This window comes from Miniopterus natalensis, chromosome 1 (genome assembly GCF_054644295.1).
Source record: "Miniopterus natalensis isolate mMinNat1 chromosome 1, mMinNat1.hap1, whole genome shotgun sequence".
Classification (NCBI taxonomy): Eukaryota; Metazoa; Chordata; class Mammalia; order Chiroptera; family Miniopteridae; genus Miniopterus; species Miniopterus natalensis.
The window spans coordinates 129,691,979-129,711,592 of record NC_142081.1 but is presented as its reverse complement, the minus strand read 5'-3'; the positions used below and the strand labels follow the sequence as shown (position 1 = coordinate 129,711,592).

Genomic DNA, 19,614 nt, shown 5'->3' with positions numbered 1-19,614 from the left:
CACATAGCACACAAGGTTTGATTAGAGCAGCTACAAAGAAATAGCGGTGGCCCAAGGGAATTTCAAACTCCACGCATGACCTAATCCTGAAATTTCACAGCTGGAAAGGACTTCTCTTATCTACCACCAGCATAGATTTTATGATATGAAACCTATATAGCTATGTTAAGGGATTATAAAAATACTTAGTCTTTTGTTATTTCTTTGATCCTGCAAAGTTGAAGTGCCTGTGGAATACCTTGGGTGTCCCCCGTTGACAGTCCTGAAAGCTGAAGCAGAGGGATTTGGCCAGAGTCTTTTGTGAGGACCAAAGTGGAAGCAAAAGCCTGGGCTTCATGAACTGGAGTCCTCACTACTATGGGGAATGGGATCAGGAGCCAGACCTCCTGCCCTGTGATTTTCTACGTGTGGCTTTTGGCAGGTTTTATAAACTTTCTGTGACCAAGTTTCTTCACAGGGCAATGCTCATTTTGAGGATTAAATGAGTTAAGCACTTAAAACAGTTATACACAGTGTTACGCAGAAATTTCTGTTCCATTACTGCAGAACCTACATGTGAAGGACTGACTACCGAAACGGAAATATTCAAAAGCATCTCCTCCATGGGGATGAGCACAGAGGATAAGAGCCTAAAGATATCTAAGTATACTCGTGCCAGTGGAGTGCAGGCATGGCTGAGCGAGGCGTACACAAGTAAAGGTGGCACACAGTAAACGATGGCCACCAGGAAAACTAGAGCTCAACCTGTGGGTGTCAGTTATCTCCCAATATGGTTAACGATACATGTAAACCAGTCCCTGGCGAGCTGAAAAGGTTAGCACAAACCCTGTACTATTTGTGGTTATCTGTTACAACCCCCCCATAAGTTTACTTTTCTAATCTCTCCCGCATTTCTCTTCTATTATTCCCTTTATTTCCTCCCCATCTTTTCTCCTTTTGCTTTGCTTTCTTCCCTGAATAAACCTTAGACCTCTAAAGGACAGCACATCACATTACTAACCTTGGAGCATGATGCACGGATTCCAAAGTAAAAATTATTTTGGTGCAACCTGGTTCCCAATTTAGTTATTTTAATGTATTGTAGCACCAAAATGTTAGATATCTGGGAGCAACTGGGCTCTGGGGAAAATATGATTTGTTGTAAATAAAAATGTAAAGAAATGCTTCATTAGCATTTTATTGCACTTTCAAAGCCACCTCGTAGACACTCTCCAGTTTTTAGCCTCAATCACTTAGCAACAGGGTAACCTCTATCACTACACAGGAGAAGCGCAGATGCCAATCATCCCATCACTGACCGGGCACTTCCCTCTACAGAAATGGACTGAGCATCTCAAGGTCATGCCTCACCAGGGAAGGAAGCTGTAGACTCCTATGTCAACCTAACCATGAAGCACACGATTTTCCCACTATTTCTAAATTGTTTACAACATAAATTTCTCCAGATAAACAAAGGCATCACATCAGTGACAATTCGAAACCCTCCTGCATCACCCAAGGCCTGCAAATTTTCACAGAATACCAACCTTTGGGAGGTGTGAGATTGACTCCATTTTTAAGGCACCACTGTACTGGTAAAATCCCCAAAGAATCCGCATGGCACAGCATTGAGAGTTTACAAGGTTCTGGTCTTAGGTCGTCAATAGTCACTTGAAAAAAATGATTGTTAAAAACCTGAAAGAGAAAAACCAATACAGCCACTGGTTAATTCCTTGGGATTACATGTAAGACTAGTAATGAAATATTGGCACAGCTTCCAAACGCAATCAGTGCATATCATCAAAATGGTCTGACCACAAACCGGCATTTCAACGTGTATTACAAAATTGATCCAGTTGCTAAAAAGTTAGACTTGATCACTGTGGTCATATTAGTGAAAAGTAAACGAGTAAGTAGAATACATAGGAGACAGAGAATGAAATGTAAACCAACAATCACAGCTGAAAGATAAACAAACTGCTGAAGTAAGACAAACAAACCCTGGCCAAGGGGAAAGCCAGGCGGGCACTGAAAGATCTGATTGGCTTCTCCCTGTCCACAGCAGGGACACAAGCTCTCACAGGTCTGGCCTGGAGATTTCTAGTCTCATCTAGTCTAGTGTATCGCTCATCTTGTATCTGCCCAACTGCCCCACCCTCCCGCCCAAGAGGAGATCATTCACGCCAGGCCTGCCCTTAGTCAGCATTCTCACAGTCTACACCCCACTCCATTGTCAGTCTATCAAATCACGGTGCATTTTTAGAGGCCCATCCTGAAAGTCAATGCTGCTGGGACGCTTTCCCAACCACTCAGTTGGAAAAAAGGGCCCCTCCTTGCTGTGCCCCCAAATCATCAGGATTAAATCTCTTTACTGAAAATCCCTTTTTCCCCCCTGTGGACTGATAGCACATCTGTCTCCCCCAACAGATCCTAAGTGCCTTGAGGACTGTGGTCTCTTAGCTCCCCATCAAGGTATTCCCACCATGCAGGGAAAGCGCTCTGTACACAGAAACTGGATAATCATCCACAGAATATAAGGGGGAAAAGAAGTCCAGGAAGAAATAAGAACAAGGCATGCTGACGGAAAAAGAAAGGTGCATGAATCAGGTGAACCCCAACAGTGAAAAGCGTGACAGATTTAAAGCACCAAGTATGTAAAACAGACCAGAGAAAAAACAGCACTTTCCCAACTCAACAGAAATCAGCCAGGGTTTTCTCAGGAAACCCTGACACTCTCCTTAAGCTACGATTCTTGGCTCCTTCCTTTACAAAATCTTTTCTAGAAGCAACCTAGTTCAAAGATAAGCAGGAGAGTAAACTCACTTCAGTTCTTCTTGAAGTTAATTCCAGTAAATAGAGTCCTGCTGCCTGAGCTTTGCAAAGGATCAAACATCACTTTCCCAGGGAGGCCCTTCCCTGACAACCCAATTTAAAATCACATCTTCCTTCCCTCCACCAACACTCCATTAGTCCCTTCCCTGACGTATCTTTCTCCTTTTCATTTAACATGTAACATGTATTTGCTTACTTATTACCTCAGAGAAAAAGCTAAATGGTTCAGAAACACTGGTCCATCTGGTCAACACACTGGTCTTGACCTGAAGCCCGGAGCAGTTAACCAACTTGCCCAAGGCTGTGCAGCTCAGAGCTAGCAAAAATAGAAACAGAGCCCAAGACTTCTAATTCTAGTATCCTTTGCTCTAAAAAGTGGAATATATTTCACATAATAGATGATAGTGTCATCACCACCATCATCTGTCAATATCTTACTACTTTGGAACACTGAAAACATAATCCCACTGCACTGCTAACGGTTGGGCATTAATTGGACCTGCTACATGCTTATCTGCCTGTTGGCTTTAACGTTATTTATTTATTTCTTCAACAGCTATCAAGAAAAGCCCCAGAGAATATAAAAATGAAAATTTCATTATGGTGACTAATAACCACATAGTGCATTGTATTCTCAAACTTAATATTCTAAAACATTTTCCAGTGTTGAAAGAAACCTATTTACTTATAAATACCTTCTACATGGAGATTATTCTAATACTGTTACACGTAGTGAGTCTTAAACCTGGGGAGGTGCTCCTCCAAGTCCACCCATTACACAGCACATGGCCAATAAGGGAAGGAGTTGTATGTAAGAAAGAATGACTTAAGTATTTTCTCTCTAATACAAAGAGTAGGAAGTATAAAAACAAAAATGTATCCTAAAAATCAGAGAAAATCTCTCCCTACCAACAGGCCCCAATAAGATTTATTTAGGTAGTAAACTTTTTTTGTGGAAACCAAACTACTGCTACTGGAAGTCTACCCAACAAGATAAAGATATTCTGGCTAAAACTAACGATAATTAATATGTCACACCCTAATGTTACATATGTAACTATTTAAAGGCATAAAAATGTGAAAACCTACCCCTGACAGGCTAAGCACATTTGCATGTTTGGCTTTTTTTTTTTTTTTAAATAAATTCCAAGTGAAGCTGACACCACAGCCTCTTAGAATGAGGACAGGGCAATATATATCCAGATAAATGAGCAGCTGGCTTCACTGTATCACCCACTGCTCAAAGGGAAATTATGGTCTGGTTTCAACAAGATATCACTCTTTAGTTTTCTACAAATGTACAATAACCAGAATACATAGTAAAGAACCCCGAAGGTCATTTCAAATCAAAGGTTTTTAGCGAACGGTGTATAAACACGATAGCTCGCATTTCAGCCGAGAGATTATCGCTCAAAGCGTAAGTCAGTGTTTTTTCTCTTACGTAGTTATGCCAAACCATAAATTAAAAACGCACAACTCGAGTAACTTGAAAGCACTTGTCACTACATTAACAAATCCACTCTCTTTCGGAAAAAAGAAATTAAAATGGAATTAGGGTGTGTGTTTTTTTAGTGTCTTCAACTTTATACAATTCAGAAATTAATCTGTGACACCAAAAGGATCACGTTCTAGGACCCCACATCTGGGGGTCATACATTTCACATCATCACTGTCTGGTTGAAAAGTCCTGTGCGACAGTTATGGGAGCTACTGAGGACACATCTGATCATACCCCAAATGCAGCCGGGACATCCTGCCATGTGAAGTAACATCAAAGAAATGCCTTTGTTTTTACTCCCAAGGTCAAATATATTCTTGTAATGAGGAACGAATAAATAGACCCAACTGATTTATTCATATTAATTATGTGACTATTTCTTTGGAAAAGTATTTCACTGATCAAGACTCTCAGAAAAAAATGCACAAAGGAGTCCTTTCTTTGAGCTGCCCACAATAGTGAAATACAAAAGCCCACAGTAGATAACCGAACAAGTTTTTCAAATACTTCAAAATCAAAATACAAATTTCTTCTCTCTTCCTCTCGGATCACAAATTTCAAGACAGACCATGTCTCCATAGGAACCAAAAGCAGTCTGATCAGCAGTCGGTATGTTTCCAAAATGGGAAAGCAAACGGAAGATGAGAGGAAATGTAAAATTAGAGGTATCCTGTTGGATCACGAAAGCGTTCTTTTCGGCCTAAGGATGGCTGACGCCCCGGCCCACTGCGGTCCACCTTCATCACCCTCTTCACACGGCGGCATTTTCACCGCAGAGCCCGCGGGGGACTCAGCAATGTGTGTGGTTTTAAAGGGAAACTGACACGGTTCCCTTTTCTCTTCAGGAGGGATGTTGAAAATAAAGTGTCCTGAATGATTCACTGGACTTTTGATTCCAGCTGGAGGGCTGGCCCTTTGCTAACGCTGGTGATACATAGCTTCGATTAACCACCACAGCACTGTGTAAGAAACAAACTCAAAATTCACTTCTAAAACAATCAGACTTATATTTCACCAGCTAACAAGGGTAAGATGACTCAGCAGGTCCCTTGGATTCCCCAGATGCCTATGAAATGCTTTCTTCTAGGAAGTTAACTGTGATAATATAGCACCCATAAGAGGGACCAAAGGTTTGGCTGAACGCAGTCAATATTTTACTGAACATTCCCATGTGCCAAGCACTGTGCCAGGCACTTCATACATGATTCCTCACTTCTCTGAAGGACATGAAGTGGACAGTATAGTACCTACTGACTAGATATGAAAACTAAGGTACTTAAAACATAAGTAATTTATTCAGCTAGTGATTAGCAAAGCTGGTTGGGATTTATCTGCAAAGTCATTTGTTTGGACTAGAGCATTATGCCTACAAGGAATTAAAACATTAAACATCACTTTAGTGGGCATCGTGAGACCTGGGTTTGAATCCATAGAATTGACTTTTGAACTGTTAATTACCTACTCCAGGAAATACACAAAAGGCCATTAACTAAAACGGACATCGGCTGAAGAGTGCTAAGTTTGCTGGTCTCTTCCACCATTTACAAGAGATCCTTAAGGTAGAAACACATACTTTAGATGTTACCATAGCCGACTTCATTTAGATTTCTTCAATGGAGAAGGAAAATTATAATCTTAAAAGCCTATCAGACCATAATAAAAATGCCTTTACATGAAAAAGTAATTTCATTTTAAATCTGCAAATCTCAGAAGCATGACTTTCCCTTCAGTCAATGAAAACAGATGATTAAAAGGAAGTAGAAGGGCTGACACACTGGCAATGGGAATTTGTTTTTCACCATTTTCAGGTATTTTCAAAATATAAATAGATCCATCATATTAAATACTATCAGCGCAGGAGGAGCAAGTTCACAAGCCATGCACATGCATCTGAGCCTTCCTCCAGGCCACTCACAGACAGGAGTGTCCTCATACTGTACTATCAGAAGACAAGAGAAACACCCCAACCACTACACGAGGGGACATCTGATCAGACTCGCTCTGTGCTACCAGTGATAAAGAGGGAGCTTCAAATAGCACTGGATGGGAGAGAAGGCAATGCACCTTACAGTTACTGGGCATTATGGAATACCCTTCTGCAAACATATTCCACCTGGTTGGCTTTGAGTAGAAAGATTTATTTGATCCACTCTGGAGGTTGAAGTAAAGAGCAAGGGAGAGAAACTCACCTTGGTCACTGATGCAGGACAGATATGAAAGGGCTCACTCATATTCACTGTTTCTAGCTTCATCCCAACTGTGAAGAAATGGCTTCGCAAATCTGCATGATCCTGCAGGGAAAAGGGTACAAATAGTGAACGCACTGGGATTGTAAATTAAGTCGGTAACTGTCTGGATGCTATCCTTGAATATTTTATTGGGCAGCCAAATCGGACTGAAATAATTAACCCTCCCCGTTTCAAATGTCTAATTATTGCAAGATACTGCGGGTTTAATTATTTTCTGCAAGCTAAATTGCTTTTCCAAGAGAGAGGAAACAAGCCTTTGAGGCCATGCTTAAATTTACACGAAGCAAAAAAATTCATATTGCACGGCTTTGATCTTCTTGGGCACTGTAAATGAAGCACAGCAGAGTAATAGAGGCGATCGGGCATCTAAGACGCAGCAGGAAAGTCTTCAGAAAATGTGGCCTCTTGCCCCCGGGGTTACTTCACGGGGTTTCAGTGAGTACCTTGTGGGTGATACAGCTTGTCTCTGTGTCCTGTGTCTAAGAGCACACAGCTTATCAGTTATTAGCGGCGAGCCGGTGATCTTGGAGGTGTGCGCACACTAGGGTCCAAAACAGCCCTGCAGACAATCAAAGCCTGATTCCTGCTCAATAAAGACGAGCAATGCCCCCAGCTGAATAGGTGTCTGGCAGTTTTATAACCCACGCACAGCAACCTAAGCGTGCGAGGTGGGGTTTTCCTGCCTTCCCAAGAAAACAAATTTCAATATCCACTTCAGCCACACAGCAACAGACGAAGCTGGCTGGACTCTGGGTACCAGGATTTATCTTGCTGAGATGGAGGTCACCTCATAACTCACAGTCTGTATAAATAGTAGTGGTTAAATAAATGTATCTGCCGACTGCCCCTGAGGAAATAATAGCTGCAAATAAATCCTTCTATTTCTAAATACATCAATTGGGTGAGAAGTACAAAAATACCTGGGGATCTACTACTTTCTTTTATCTGCAAATCTAAAGTGACTCTTTAATTAATTCAATGATGCATCTACATCCAATTCTGATGACTGTACACAGCCTCACGGGGCTGTGCTTTCTCCTCTGGCAAAAGCTGGTCAATGCAGTCGGGGTACAACACAAGACTAGAGAAAAGGAAATGCTTATAAAATTCTTCACAGCTCCACTGCTTTACCAAAGGTGCAGAATGTAACCGCCTACAGGGCCACAAGGACCCTTTCATTTTTCATGTCACCACAGCAGTCTGCAGAGGTCTCTGTAGTCAATGGATGCAAAGTGTCGGTGTGGCCAGGCAAACAGTGCCACATCCATAATAAGAAAGGTCCATGTGCAATGACTCAAATGATAAAAACTCCCTGAAAGAACTGGCCCATTTTCAACCTTTATCAATTCCTTAAGAATTTATAGTCATCACTATATAAAAATGTTATGCGTAAGGAAAAGCACAAGGAAACATTCTTAGGTGCAGGAGATGATTATATACTGAAAATAGAGCATTTATTTTTAAAGGTGGCTGGGGAAGCTGGGTCCAGAAAAGGAATTCAAAAAGAAACAGTATAAGGAGTTCAATGCATAGCAATACACACCTACCATAATGCCAAGGCAGAGCCAGAAACCACAGGTGTTGAGACAAAAGTAGTAAATTGAAAATGACTGACATCTGAATTAAAATGTTCCTATCAGACACCATGGCTCCCAATATCTCACTATCAATGGGAATTGAGGCACATTAATAGATTTTGTAGATAAATATTTTTCTCTTTTAAGCACAAAATCATTTTAACCTTTCGAAAAGAGAAATTATTATAAATTATAATACAATAAAATTTTATCTGATATATTCAATAAGCTTAAGCAGTCATCATTATACTTTCTGACAGTACAGAAATGCCCTCATGCACTTATGACAAACTCCTAACTCTAATAAATTGCCCAGATGAATGGAATATTTGCACAGTTCTTCTGTGTCCCTCTCTGCTACAGCAGAAGTTTACTCTCATTACTCACAGCTACAAGGATAACTATTCTTGAGATGTGGTTCACCAATAATAGAAATCTTGACTTCTTCCTGGCTGCCTCTGACACCAGAGAGATCTCTCCTTGCAATTTCCCTGTCTCAACTGTCCTGCTGGCTTCTCCTTTGTATTTCCCTTATAAGGGTATCCTGACAACATTCTGGGCTTCTGGTCTACCCATCCACCGTCTTAATCTGTTGATTTTGACTTGTGTGCCCATTTTTTGTCCTATATGCTTGTTTCTACCTTTGCTCTCAGTACAGCCAGCTTTCTAAGAAGAGCTGACCTATGACCCCTAACACACTCTATATCCCAAGCTCTCAGTTTGACCTTGACCACTGACCTGAAGTTTTTAGCCAAGTCTATACCTATCTTATATCTGTGCTCCAAGCCCTAGGGAAAAGTCTCTCAATCACAGCCCCCAATTCTGTGTTCAAACTCTGTGGCCCACAGGAACCCTACACTAATATTTGTCCTTTAACTGCTGCCTTATTTCATTCAAAGTTTTCTAGTGGGACCAGTTGGTGACTGCTTTCCTGAGAAATAAAGCACAAAGGCTTAGGACAGCAATTTGCTCTTTAAGTAACCTCCATTCAGGGCCACAGACTCTATTTTAAGTGCTTATTATTAATGATTTTGGTAGCAATCTGCATCATTTGCAGATATCACACGCTCTCTCTTCTTTCTTTCCTGTAGTGTCTATGTGTTTATTTGTCAATCACTGATTGTCTCTCCCTTTCTGTTCATCCACAGAAAATACCGTTCATGTCAAAATCATACATGACTACATGTGGGATGAAAATAAAATATTAATGCCATTAATATTTTTAAACAGTGAAGATATCGACAATAATTTGTTCTGATGACATTAAAATGCTTTTAAACAATTTAAAAATAAAGCTGAATGAGCAAAGGTTTAGAAAAACTTTCCATTCATCAATCATGACTCAGATTTCCAGCATCTTAAATTATTCCTACTGGGTTTCAGTTGCAAGCACACGAACTTCTTACCTGTGGAAATACATCTGTTTTAGCTCCACAATATGTGCAAATTCTTAAACTGGCTTGTTTATTATACTGGAAAAAGCCAGACATTTTGAGAGGTAGCTGCATCCAAACATAGGTATGTATATTCTGGTCTCAAATAGTCATATCTATCTATAATATCCTATTAAATTTGAACTTCAAATTCCAGAAATGATCTTGAAATATATAAAATACATTCCTGTATCCCCAGCCCTATTTTCCATTTTCTTAGGGCCACTTTTTAATCAACATTTAAAAAAGAAAAAAAAAAAAGACAGGAAAAAAAATTCTACTATGACCATGTAGAAATCCCACCAGTTTCAAAAGTAAGTCAACATACTGGAATTTTTTTTTTAATTTAGGAGCAAAGACACATAATGACGATGACTTTCACCATGTCTGCTTTTTTTATGCTTAGGTTATTCATGAACAACCATGTCATAAATGTTTTACTAGAGACAAGATAATATTTTCTTGCCATTGAATCCTCTGACCATTGGAAACTTTTAAAAAACAGGACAGGTAGCCATGCAGTACGTGCAATACTGTCTAGTCAATGTCGAACTCTCTCATTTCCATTATGCAGTTCATCCAAGGGAGATCCCAATAAATATTTATGGAGTTAAGCTGAAGAAACATCAAAAACTGGATGATTGGCATCCATTCCAGTTCTATGTTCTATCATTCATTCAATAAGCATTCATTAGAAACCACTGAGGTACCACAGTAGGCTGTTCGATGATGCACAGACACACACACAGAAAATACTACATTTATCAAAGAAAGAAGGAAGACAAAGAACAGCTATGGAAGATCCAGGCTTAGAAGAAATTTCAGAACAAATATTTTTACTCTTTGCAAATAAAAATTATTGTCACTCTGATGATGGTAGTCCAAAGGTTTGTAGGAGTGAATCTCATTTTGAACTATGAAAAGCGTGTGACTTGGAATGATAAGGACTCTGGGAAGGTGGCACAATAAATTTGGTTAGGGAAGCTGGGTCTTAAATACTGATTGAGGGGTTTGAGTCTGATCTAAGAGGCAAGTGAAGTCATTTAGGCACTCCTAAAAATAGAGTTTTTTTTATGATAAGCAAAGAATTCAAAACCAGTGAATTTCCAAATAGGTCAATACACAGACCTTCTGAGCTCTCTCCGTGTGTATGTATGTATGTGTATATATATATATATATATATATATACACACATCTATATTAGTAAATGAGAGAAAAGGTACAGATATCCTCAATGAAACACAAACTTAATCACCCCCAGACCATTTACTTTGGATTGTTAATATATTCAGATTATATGCATTCATTTATATAAACACCAGCTAATCACTCTCTGTGTTAAGCAGAGAGAGTTCCTGGCCCCTGAAGATGATTCACAAAACCAATTATCTGCTGAGAGATAATGGAAAACTCACTGTGGTTTGAAAGATACATCCTGCCCTTTGCAAAAGCTCTAGAGAATCATTCACACCTCACAATGACTAGATCAAGAATGATGTTATTCCTGAAATCAGGAGGGATGACTAAATCCTCAGTACATTTGCAAATATGCCTGTCACATTCAAGAAATACCATTTAAATATTCTGGAGTCCAGTTAAATTGCTTATGGAAAATACCTTTCACTTGAGAAATGCTGGCAATGTCATTCCCAACTACATTGATCCCTTCACATTTTATTTTTGTCCTAAAGTAGTTTTACATTGACCAGAAGTAAAATACCATTTATTTTATTGGAAGGTGGTCTTACCAGCTTACATCAAAATTCACTCTTCAGGCTACCTTATTTGCAGTGGAATGACAATGTAAAGGAGTTTAGGGGTATATCAACATCTGTTTTCCACTCAGGTTTCATCCACTTTGTTCTCTTCTGAACCCCAGTAGCTCTCACATTGTGCTACTAAGTGCACTGAGAATGAACTCCGTCGAGTATATGATATCAAGCAGGCAGAAACAGTAACGATTAACATTGTAAATACTTGTTAGTTCTTTCCAGGCAGCATCATTTCCTTCTCACAACAGACTGCTGGGCAGTGCCCACCTTACAGTGAACAAATTAAGATACAGAGAGATTAAGTTACCTGAGCAAGGACACAGAGCTAACAAGAGGAGCCAGGACTCAAATCTGAGTGGCCTGACTCTAAATCCATGATTAGCTAGCAGGTTATAGAACACACTAGGAAGCAAAGACTCTAAAGGATCTTTTATTTTTTTATTGCTAATTCATATACAAACAAGTAAAACCCTTACAACCTACAGGCACCAAATTTTTATTTCAAAAACAGCTATCACCAAGTTAAAAGTGATGGTTATTAATAGTGATCATTTACTAAAAGCTCCATATTTTGCTGTTAATTCATTACTTTTTAATGGCTTATGAAAAAAATGTGTCAGAGGGAATTATGACACTAAAAATTGCCCCCAAAATGTTTATATATAGTCAGTCACAGTCTTCACCAGCATGAATGAATAATTGTTACTGCTTTCCTGTGTCTGAATTAAGCTATGGTGTTTTTTAAACTACCCTTCATCAATACCTATTTTCTCATATAGTTATCAATGTTAACCCAGACAGGTTAATCTGATAAATGTGATTAATCTAGTTCCTGGCTGCAAAGTCCTGCAAATTAGTTCCTGGCTGCAAAGTCCACACAAATCTCAATTTGTCAGTGGTATTGTCAATACTGTAGGTTAAGCACTAATGTATGTGGATGAAGAGAAGAGTGGATGATGTGCTTCCTGACATGACAAGCTTGAAATTCAGTTAGAAAATGACTGAGGAGTGATAAATACAAAGCATAGTGCTGTAGAAGTTTGGACAAACTGCTGTATATCTGGTTGTTTTGGCTCACATCTCGCTCTAATTCACCGATGAAACATGTCAATAATTGGAGGCCACCTCAGAGCATTCTCGGGTACACACTGGTCACTGACGGCTCTAAGTAGTAGCCTCTGATGAAGGCTCTGTCTTTGACGGGATTACCATGCCTGGGAAAAGGCACTAGCTGGTTCTGGAAGAATCCAACATAGCTGTTAAAGAAACACTACTGCACAGAGCCGCCTTAATGTCAGTCGTCGTAAGTAAGCACCGGCCCGAACTTCCCTGGCAGAGTGACAGAACTTCGGGCGAACACTGAAGTTCTTTCTAGAAAGAGATGAAGGACCATGAGCATAAATCTATAAAAGGAGATGAAGAGTCTTGCCAAGTGAGAGAAAGAAGAAAGAGAAGACAGGAAGAAAGAAAGAGCATCCCATCATTTTAGGTTCCAGTCTCATCCCTATGCCTCGAAGGTAGCTGCCCTCTCTACATACGTTCACTCTCAGGGCCTGCAGAACTGTAGGGCCTGCTGTTATTATGGCCATCAGAGATCCCAAAATAGCCAATGCTTCCTGTCATCCCGGCACCTCATACGACAGGAAAAGATGAAGAATGTGGCAGAGGGGAGAATGAGTTCAACCTAATTAACACCGCACAATTAAAATGCACTTGGTGAGGATTTTAATGTTAGGAAGAGCAGTGAATCATTCCCTGTGCAGAAACCAAAGTCTTAAGCTGAGTCCCACAATCAGTGGCTATAAGAAATTTCCTTTGGGGGTGGTAATCTGAGAGCCAATCTTTAATTCTTTGATTCCTCCTTTCTGCTTATGTTGTTACAAAATAAAACAAACAACAAATAGATATATAATTCAGCCCCCCTCCACATTTTTTTAAGTATCAAACTCATTTACCATATCATACTTACAGGAAAATACTGCACAGTATATAATTTTGTCTGTTCCAACATGCCAGTTTTTGGTCCACAGGGAACTCAAACATTGAATATGCATCTTTTAGGCCTCAATTAATTTGCATAATTTCTAAGAATAGGCTTCAGTGAAGTTAGAGGAAGGTTTTAATTAGTATTACATTCAAATTGACATATAATGAACTACGCTTTAATTCCTTTACTTATATCAACACGTCATGCTAAAAATAGAACCAGTGCAATTCATCATATTGTTCCTTTTTGTGTTACCAGTGATTTAGTGCTCATATGTTCATAAGAAAATTACTCTCATATTCGTTTCATCTAAAGCTGGACATCAGGATGCCAGCATTTATTAAGTCAATAGCATTATTACATTTCAATTCCCCTGCACTGAATTAAATTTAGCCAATGAAATATTTATAACAAAAATGTAATAAAAACTCTGTAAGCTGAACACTCATAAGCATTTCCATTTTTTACTTACAGCTGTAAATAGCGATTTTATCTACTAGTCATGCATTAAATCAAGTTAAAAAATAGTAATGAGGAAATGTAGTACTATATACTTCGACCTGAAACACAAGATTTATAACAGGCGATTACAGCAGGCCTATTTCACAGGAAGTCCAAAAACTGGTACACTAGGTTGTTTAAAAAAACAGGGGCAATGAGAATGCTTTTCATTGATTAACATTTAGCACCATAAAAGCATTTGTAAGTGGCAAGAAATTCCACCTTATTTACGACACCACTATGAAAAAAACAAGGCTGATTTTGTGTGTGTAGGTACGCAGTGATTACACTGTCTTTTTTCACGCTTAGTTAACCCTCTCCCAATGAGGGAGGGCATCCTCTTATGTTTCCACAGCAACGCTCTTGGAGGTGTGAGTACTGCTGGCTGAGGAAGAGCATGGTGGACACTCTGTGGGTCAGCTGCCCTCCCAGCCTCACACTCCACTAACATACTATAGTCGACAAAATTATTTCTGGGAGCCCCTTCTGCTGAGAGCCCTAAATGCAACTAAACTGCTGTCATGGAAATATGACCAACCACCTTGTATAGTATCCACTCAGGTGGATACCACCCTTCAGAGAAAGAAGGAAGAGCTGGTGATGAGCAGACTTCCCCACAAGGCAGACTGTTTTCACCTTTCCAGACACAGACAACAGCTGCTGGAACACGGGGAGCTGACACCGGTCTCAACCGTGTTCTGTCATGGGTGGGGATGACTCCAAATTGGAAAGTGCCCAGTTGCCAGCCAGCTTGGCACAGATCTAAGAACAGGTAAGGTTTCAAGTGCCTCCCTCAAATCCTGGCTGCCCTCCCTTCAAATGGTATATCTGTTTCCAGGTGAGAGAAGTAGTCATCCTCCAGACCAGGCTTTCTTCATCTTGGCACTGTTGGCTTTTGGAGGCCAGATCATTCTATGTTGGGGTCTGTCCTGTGCACTGTAGGATGTTTAGCTATATATCTGACCTCTTCCCACTAGATGCCAATAACATTCTCAAGCTCTTACCATCAAAAAGCTCCAGACATTCATTGCCCAATGTCCCCTAAAGGGCAAATTCAACCCTGCTGAGAACCACGTGCTCAAAACGCCAACAGTGCCTCTACCAAAGGCAGCTGAACAATGAGTCACTCAGCACCTTCTAGTTCCCACGTGACCCTTGCTGGGCAGCACAATACTCTCTGGGCTCATTTCCTGGTTCTTTGTTACAATAATACTTGGCTTAAATATCCAAGTTTACTTCTAAAAACTGTACAAAAGCAACAAGGAAAAAACCTTGATCTTGGGATTCAGATAGATTTGTGCCTGGTTCCAGCATAGGCACTCTATGAGGCAGGACAACAGGCTAACTCTTATAAGCCTTGAGTTCCTCAAGTATACAGTGAGACTAATACTACCTATTGCACCAGGTTATTGCAAGGATATGAGACTACATATGGAGAGTGCTTAGGACAACGTCTCATCCTGCTGGTGCTCAAGAATCAGAAGCTATCATCAGTCAGGTTAAAACTCGGTCCACTGGAGAATGATGTGGGAGTTCACATGGAGTATCCACGGCTTTATTTGCATTTTTAATCTGCGCTCCATATTCTCTCCTGAAGGGCCTGAAAGGGTTAATATATATTCCAAAAATATTCCATAGGGAGGTAACTTATTACACAAGAACAAGGACTTGTAACACATCAGCCAGCCTTGCTCCCATCCCTCACTGATGAACTTTCAGTCTCTTAGGACCACCAGAAGCTCAGAAACAATTGAGGTCTAGTGAGTGGACTAATTTATACAAAATGACAGGTGAAGTGACTAAGTTTCCCAAATTATTTTGCACACTGGATGCATGTGTGCCACGTTTGCATGTATTTACTTTTAGGGAAATGAAGATGCTAAGGAGAAAACTTAATCCTGTTGGGATCTGGATATCTCACCAGCAACTACAAGATTGACATCTTTTAAAATATTAACTAGCTTTAAGTCAGGTTTCTACTATTCTAAACTTACTCATTCCTTCTTATAATGTTAAATTCAGAACATTATCTAGTCACATAAAAGCTTTTATGATTTGTTTATGTCAGTCCTTCGGGTTATAAATGGGCTGGAGATGACATGGGAGGCAGATTTTAATCTCACCCTTGACTTTTATGCCATCAAGACAAGGAAACTCAGAGTAGGCTGGCCGTCTGAGGACAATGTGAAGAGAGAAGACACAGGACTGAAGGGCTCCCATAATTTCATTTCCATCCACAATACATACACACCCTCAAGGTACCTTTCTCAGGGCAGGAGGGAGCACATTGAAGGTCAGGGTTCAGTAACACAGGAGCACTGGTGCACTGGGCCCCTATCACACGTGGTCCCCATTTTCCATTAGATCTTAAACCTCCAAAGGCCTAAAGGACTTAACGTTCTCTTTACATCAGTTTCTCTCCGTGAGATACTGCAATTTGCAGCTGCCAGTTCCTGAAAGGCACCATGGAGAGATTGGAGTGTGACCTAGCCCACAAAGGACCTGTGCATGTTCCTAGAGGGAAAAAACTGCCCCCATACAATTTAGGTTTAGTATCACATCCTCCACAGAAGAATGAATTACAATCAATTTTAATTATTCTCACTGATGGAGAGTAGCATGGAAAATCAGAAAAAATTAAAATATGACACGACAATCACTTTGAAATGTTTCTGTTTTACAAATAAAAGATTTATGGTGCCTCCCCATATCCCAACACCAATTACATCAAGTTCGCACTAATATTATCTTCCCTGAAACCGCAGGAACCAGCGTGAGCCAGAATAATCAGTGGCAAACAGAAGCCACTTGGGAATGATAACTCGCAGAGTAGATAACCAAAAGTTGAACACATTCTTCCATTCTCAATGTTCAGAATTATAAGCAAGTCACTATCTAGCAGACTGCAGGCGGCCGCGCTAGGGCCCCCGCGATCAAGCAACTGTTAGAGCGAACGCTTCTGTATCTGGGGTCTGCGATTTTTATAGTTACGTTTATTGTTTGACCAAAGCTGCCCTCTTTATGTGTCTCCTATAAGATTTTCTCCAATACTTATAAAAACAAGATAGGCCCCACGGTGCTTTTTTTCGTTAGGTAATTCACGGGCTTCGAGTCAAGAACCCAGAATAGATGAGACATAACCACAAAGCTCTCCCTTGGCTTTCTTTCAGTCACACAGGACAGACACGGCAAAAACTCAGCTTCCCTGGGACTTACCATCGCAGAAAGACTGTTTCTCAAACCTCTCCAAGTCTTTAAAGAAATGAGGATGGCAGAGGGGGGAATGTGGCACAAGCCTGGCACAGCCTGTGCTCTCGGGCCCCGGTGTGCAGTGAGGGACCCTGAGTAAGACAGCCTGGCTCTGGCCACTGGGGAGAAAAGTCAGAAGTCAAGTCAACAGCAGTGACAGGTCCCCAGGGGCAAGCCATCCGTCTCGTGACAAAACGACCCACTGCCTCATGCAGTTTTTTGGTTTTTTTTAAAAGAACCATTTGGGTCTAAACTCGATGAGAAGGGAATAGCAACCACATGCCACACAAACATTTTTTGCTAAATTATTTGGTATCAGACACTGTGTGTGTGTGGGGGGGGGGGGGGGGCAGGGAATGTCAGGCCAAAAAAAATTAAGTTCTGTTCCTACAAATCTGAGAGAATCTAAGTATCCCACCTGAAGGCCAAACTTAGCTGCGAGTTTTTTATTGTTGCTGTATTTAGCTGCGGAACAAGAGGGGGGGGGGAGAAAATCGGTCACCATGGAAACCGCAACATCACAATCTATCCTGACAGAACAGCTCGAATCCTTTCTTACCCCTTTGGCTGTACCAGATGGGATGAGAAAGAAAAGCTTTTCTCTCTCTGCCACACTTGATGTTCTCTCTCTGGCCTTTCACTGAGATCTCAGATGCTAAAACACAGAAAGGATTCCCTCCTAAGGGTTAAATCTACAATCACACTGACAGGTACATAATTCAAAGCGGAAAAGAATGAAGGAAATAACAAGAGGCGGACTCTTCAGTGTCTGACCCTCAGCAGAGAAGAAGTACGTGCACGGAATGCCCTTCTGTCTTTAAGTTTATTTGCTTGTGCCGAAACATACACACACACACACACACACACACACACACACACACACACTAATAATGGCCACATGCAGCACTTTTTTTTTAATCAATTAGCCTTCTCTCAGCTGCCCCTTCCCTTTGTTTACTACAGCATTAAGCTTGAAGTGCGATGCAGTGAACAAAGTATGACAGGCATAGCTGGAGACCAGACCAAACTTACCGTTTCACTCACTGTTTTGCCATTACTGAAAGTCCTTTATTTACAGATTTCAACGGTGCTTTTTAACTAGTATCTGGTGTGCATACATAATTCTGGATCCATGTAACAGCTACCTATGAGCTCTGGGAGGGACACAAAAGAGCTGGGTGTTTAATCCAAGTTCTAGACCAGGAATACTTATAACACCCTGAGTCCCGATGAAGTAAAAAAAACCTCAGCTACCGTGACCTCAGCTCCCTTTAACATTCAGGACGGCCAAAGACATTGACTGGGAAATGGTCAGGGAGGCAGCAACAGAACGGATCAAAGCAAGCGTCCTGGATGTACACATCCCAATGAAGAACACATCTCCCTTAGCTTCCAATAAAATGGAAATAACTGGGAAGCATTGGGTTGTCACTGCCCAACCACATCTCATCTATTCAGTTATACATGCCCGAGGAACGTGGGTGTGTATTAGGAAAGATAACGCAATAGAGTAGAAAACCAGACCAATCAGAAGGAGAAGCAGTCATTTAGTGCCAGCTGGATCGCTGAACTAGAGTGTTCTCATTCCTCAAGCTCATTGCATCTCCATTGTATGCAAGGAAATAGTATATACCACCAGAGCCTCTTATAATACATTATTGTAAAGACCGAGAGAGCATAGTGGCGAGACACTTTGAGAAGAAAACAGCACCCCGCACAGTGCAGGTCAGGCAATATCAAGTCTACTCTGTGGTCATGTTTAGCAAGAAGCAAACACTGACATGGCAAGTTCACAAGCAATGAGATTTCAGAGAATGTGGGATTTTTTTTAATGCTGAGACGTTTTCTTAATTTCAATTCATCCCTAAGATTCTTCACAGCACTCTCAACTATTTCCTCTTCTTAGACACAAGCTGATATGGAGGACTTTTAGCTGATCACGAAAACACCAGCTTAGCAGTGAATTCATGGCACTGTAACAATCGAGCCCTTTCTTTGCTATCTATACAGTTATCCAACTATGCACAGATTTACTTTATGGAGGTTATACTCCAGAGTTTGTCTTCTAAGTTGATCTCTGTACTCACTTCTTCATGAATCCGCTCAAGAATGTTCACTGAGTGCTTCCTGTGCACCAGGCCCTGTCCAAGGCACGAGGACAAAGCTCTCATAGAAACAAACTACTTGCTCTTACAGAGCTTACACCCCACCTAGGAAAACTCATCAGATGCGGGGGGGGGGGGGGGGGGGGGGGGGCAAATTAATACAAAACATGCCTGGGAATAAATGCTGTTAGGAAAAATCCAGCAGGGGATGATGAAAAGGAGATACGGCAGAGAGCCCTATTTCTTATATTAAGCAGAGACCTGAAGAAAGGGAGGGCAGAAGCAGTGAGGAATCAGGGGGAATCACTTTCCAGGCCGAAAGCATCATCTCAGTGTTGGTGGGATAACAGGAAGCCAGGGTGAAGCAGACCATGATGGCCTGGAACAGCAGGTGGGCTCCGAGAGCAGGCAGCAAGCTGGTCCAGGGGGGA

At 40.9% G+C, this 19,614-nt stretch overlaps 1 protein-coding gene across 4 annotated transcripts in view; it reads right to left on the bottom strand.

Annotated features, from left to right (window-relative positions):
• Positions 1-19,614, bottom strand: part of SFMBT2 (Scm like with four mbt domains 2) — a 203,818-nt gene that overhangs the window by 68,900 nt on the left and 115,304 nt on the right. For all 4 annotated transcript variants that reach the window (XM_016219747.2, XM_087825829.1, XM_016219746.2 and 1 more), the window contains 2 exons: positions 6,499-6,600; positions 1,527-1,674 (listed from right to left, as the gene is read on the bottom strand). In XM_016219747.2, the coding sequence (XP_016075233.2) occupies positions 1,527-1,674; positions 6,499-6,600 (250 nt within the window). The remainder of the gene's footprint in view (positions 1-1,526; positions 1,675-6,498; positions 6,601-19,614) is intronic.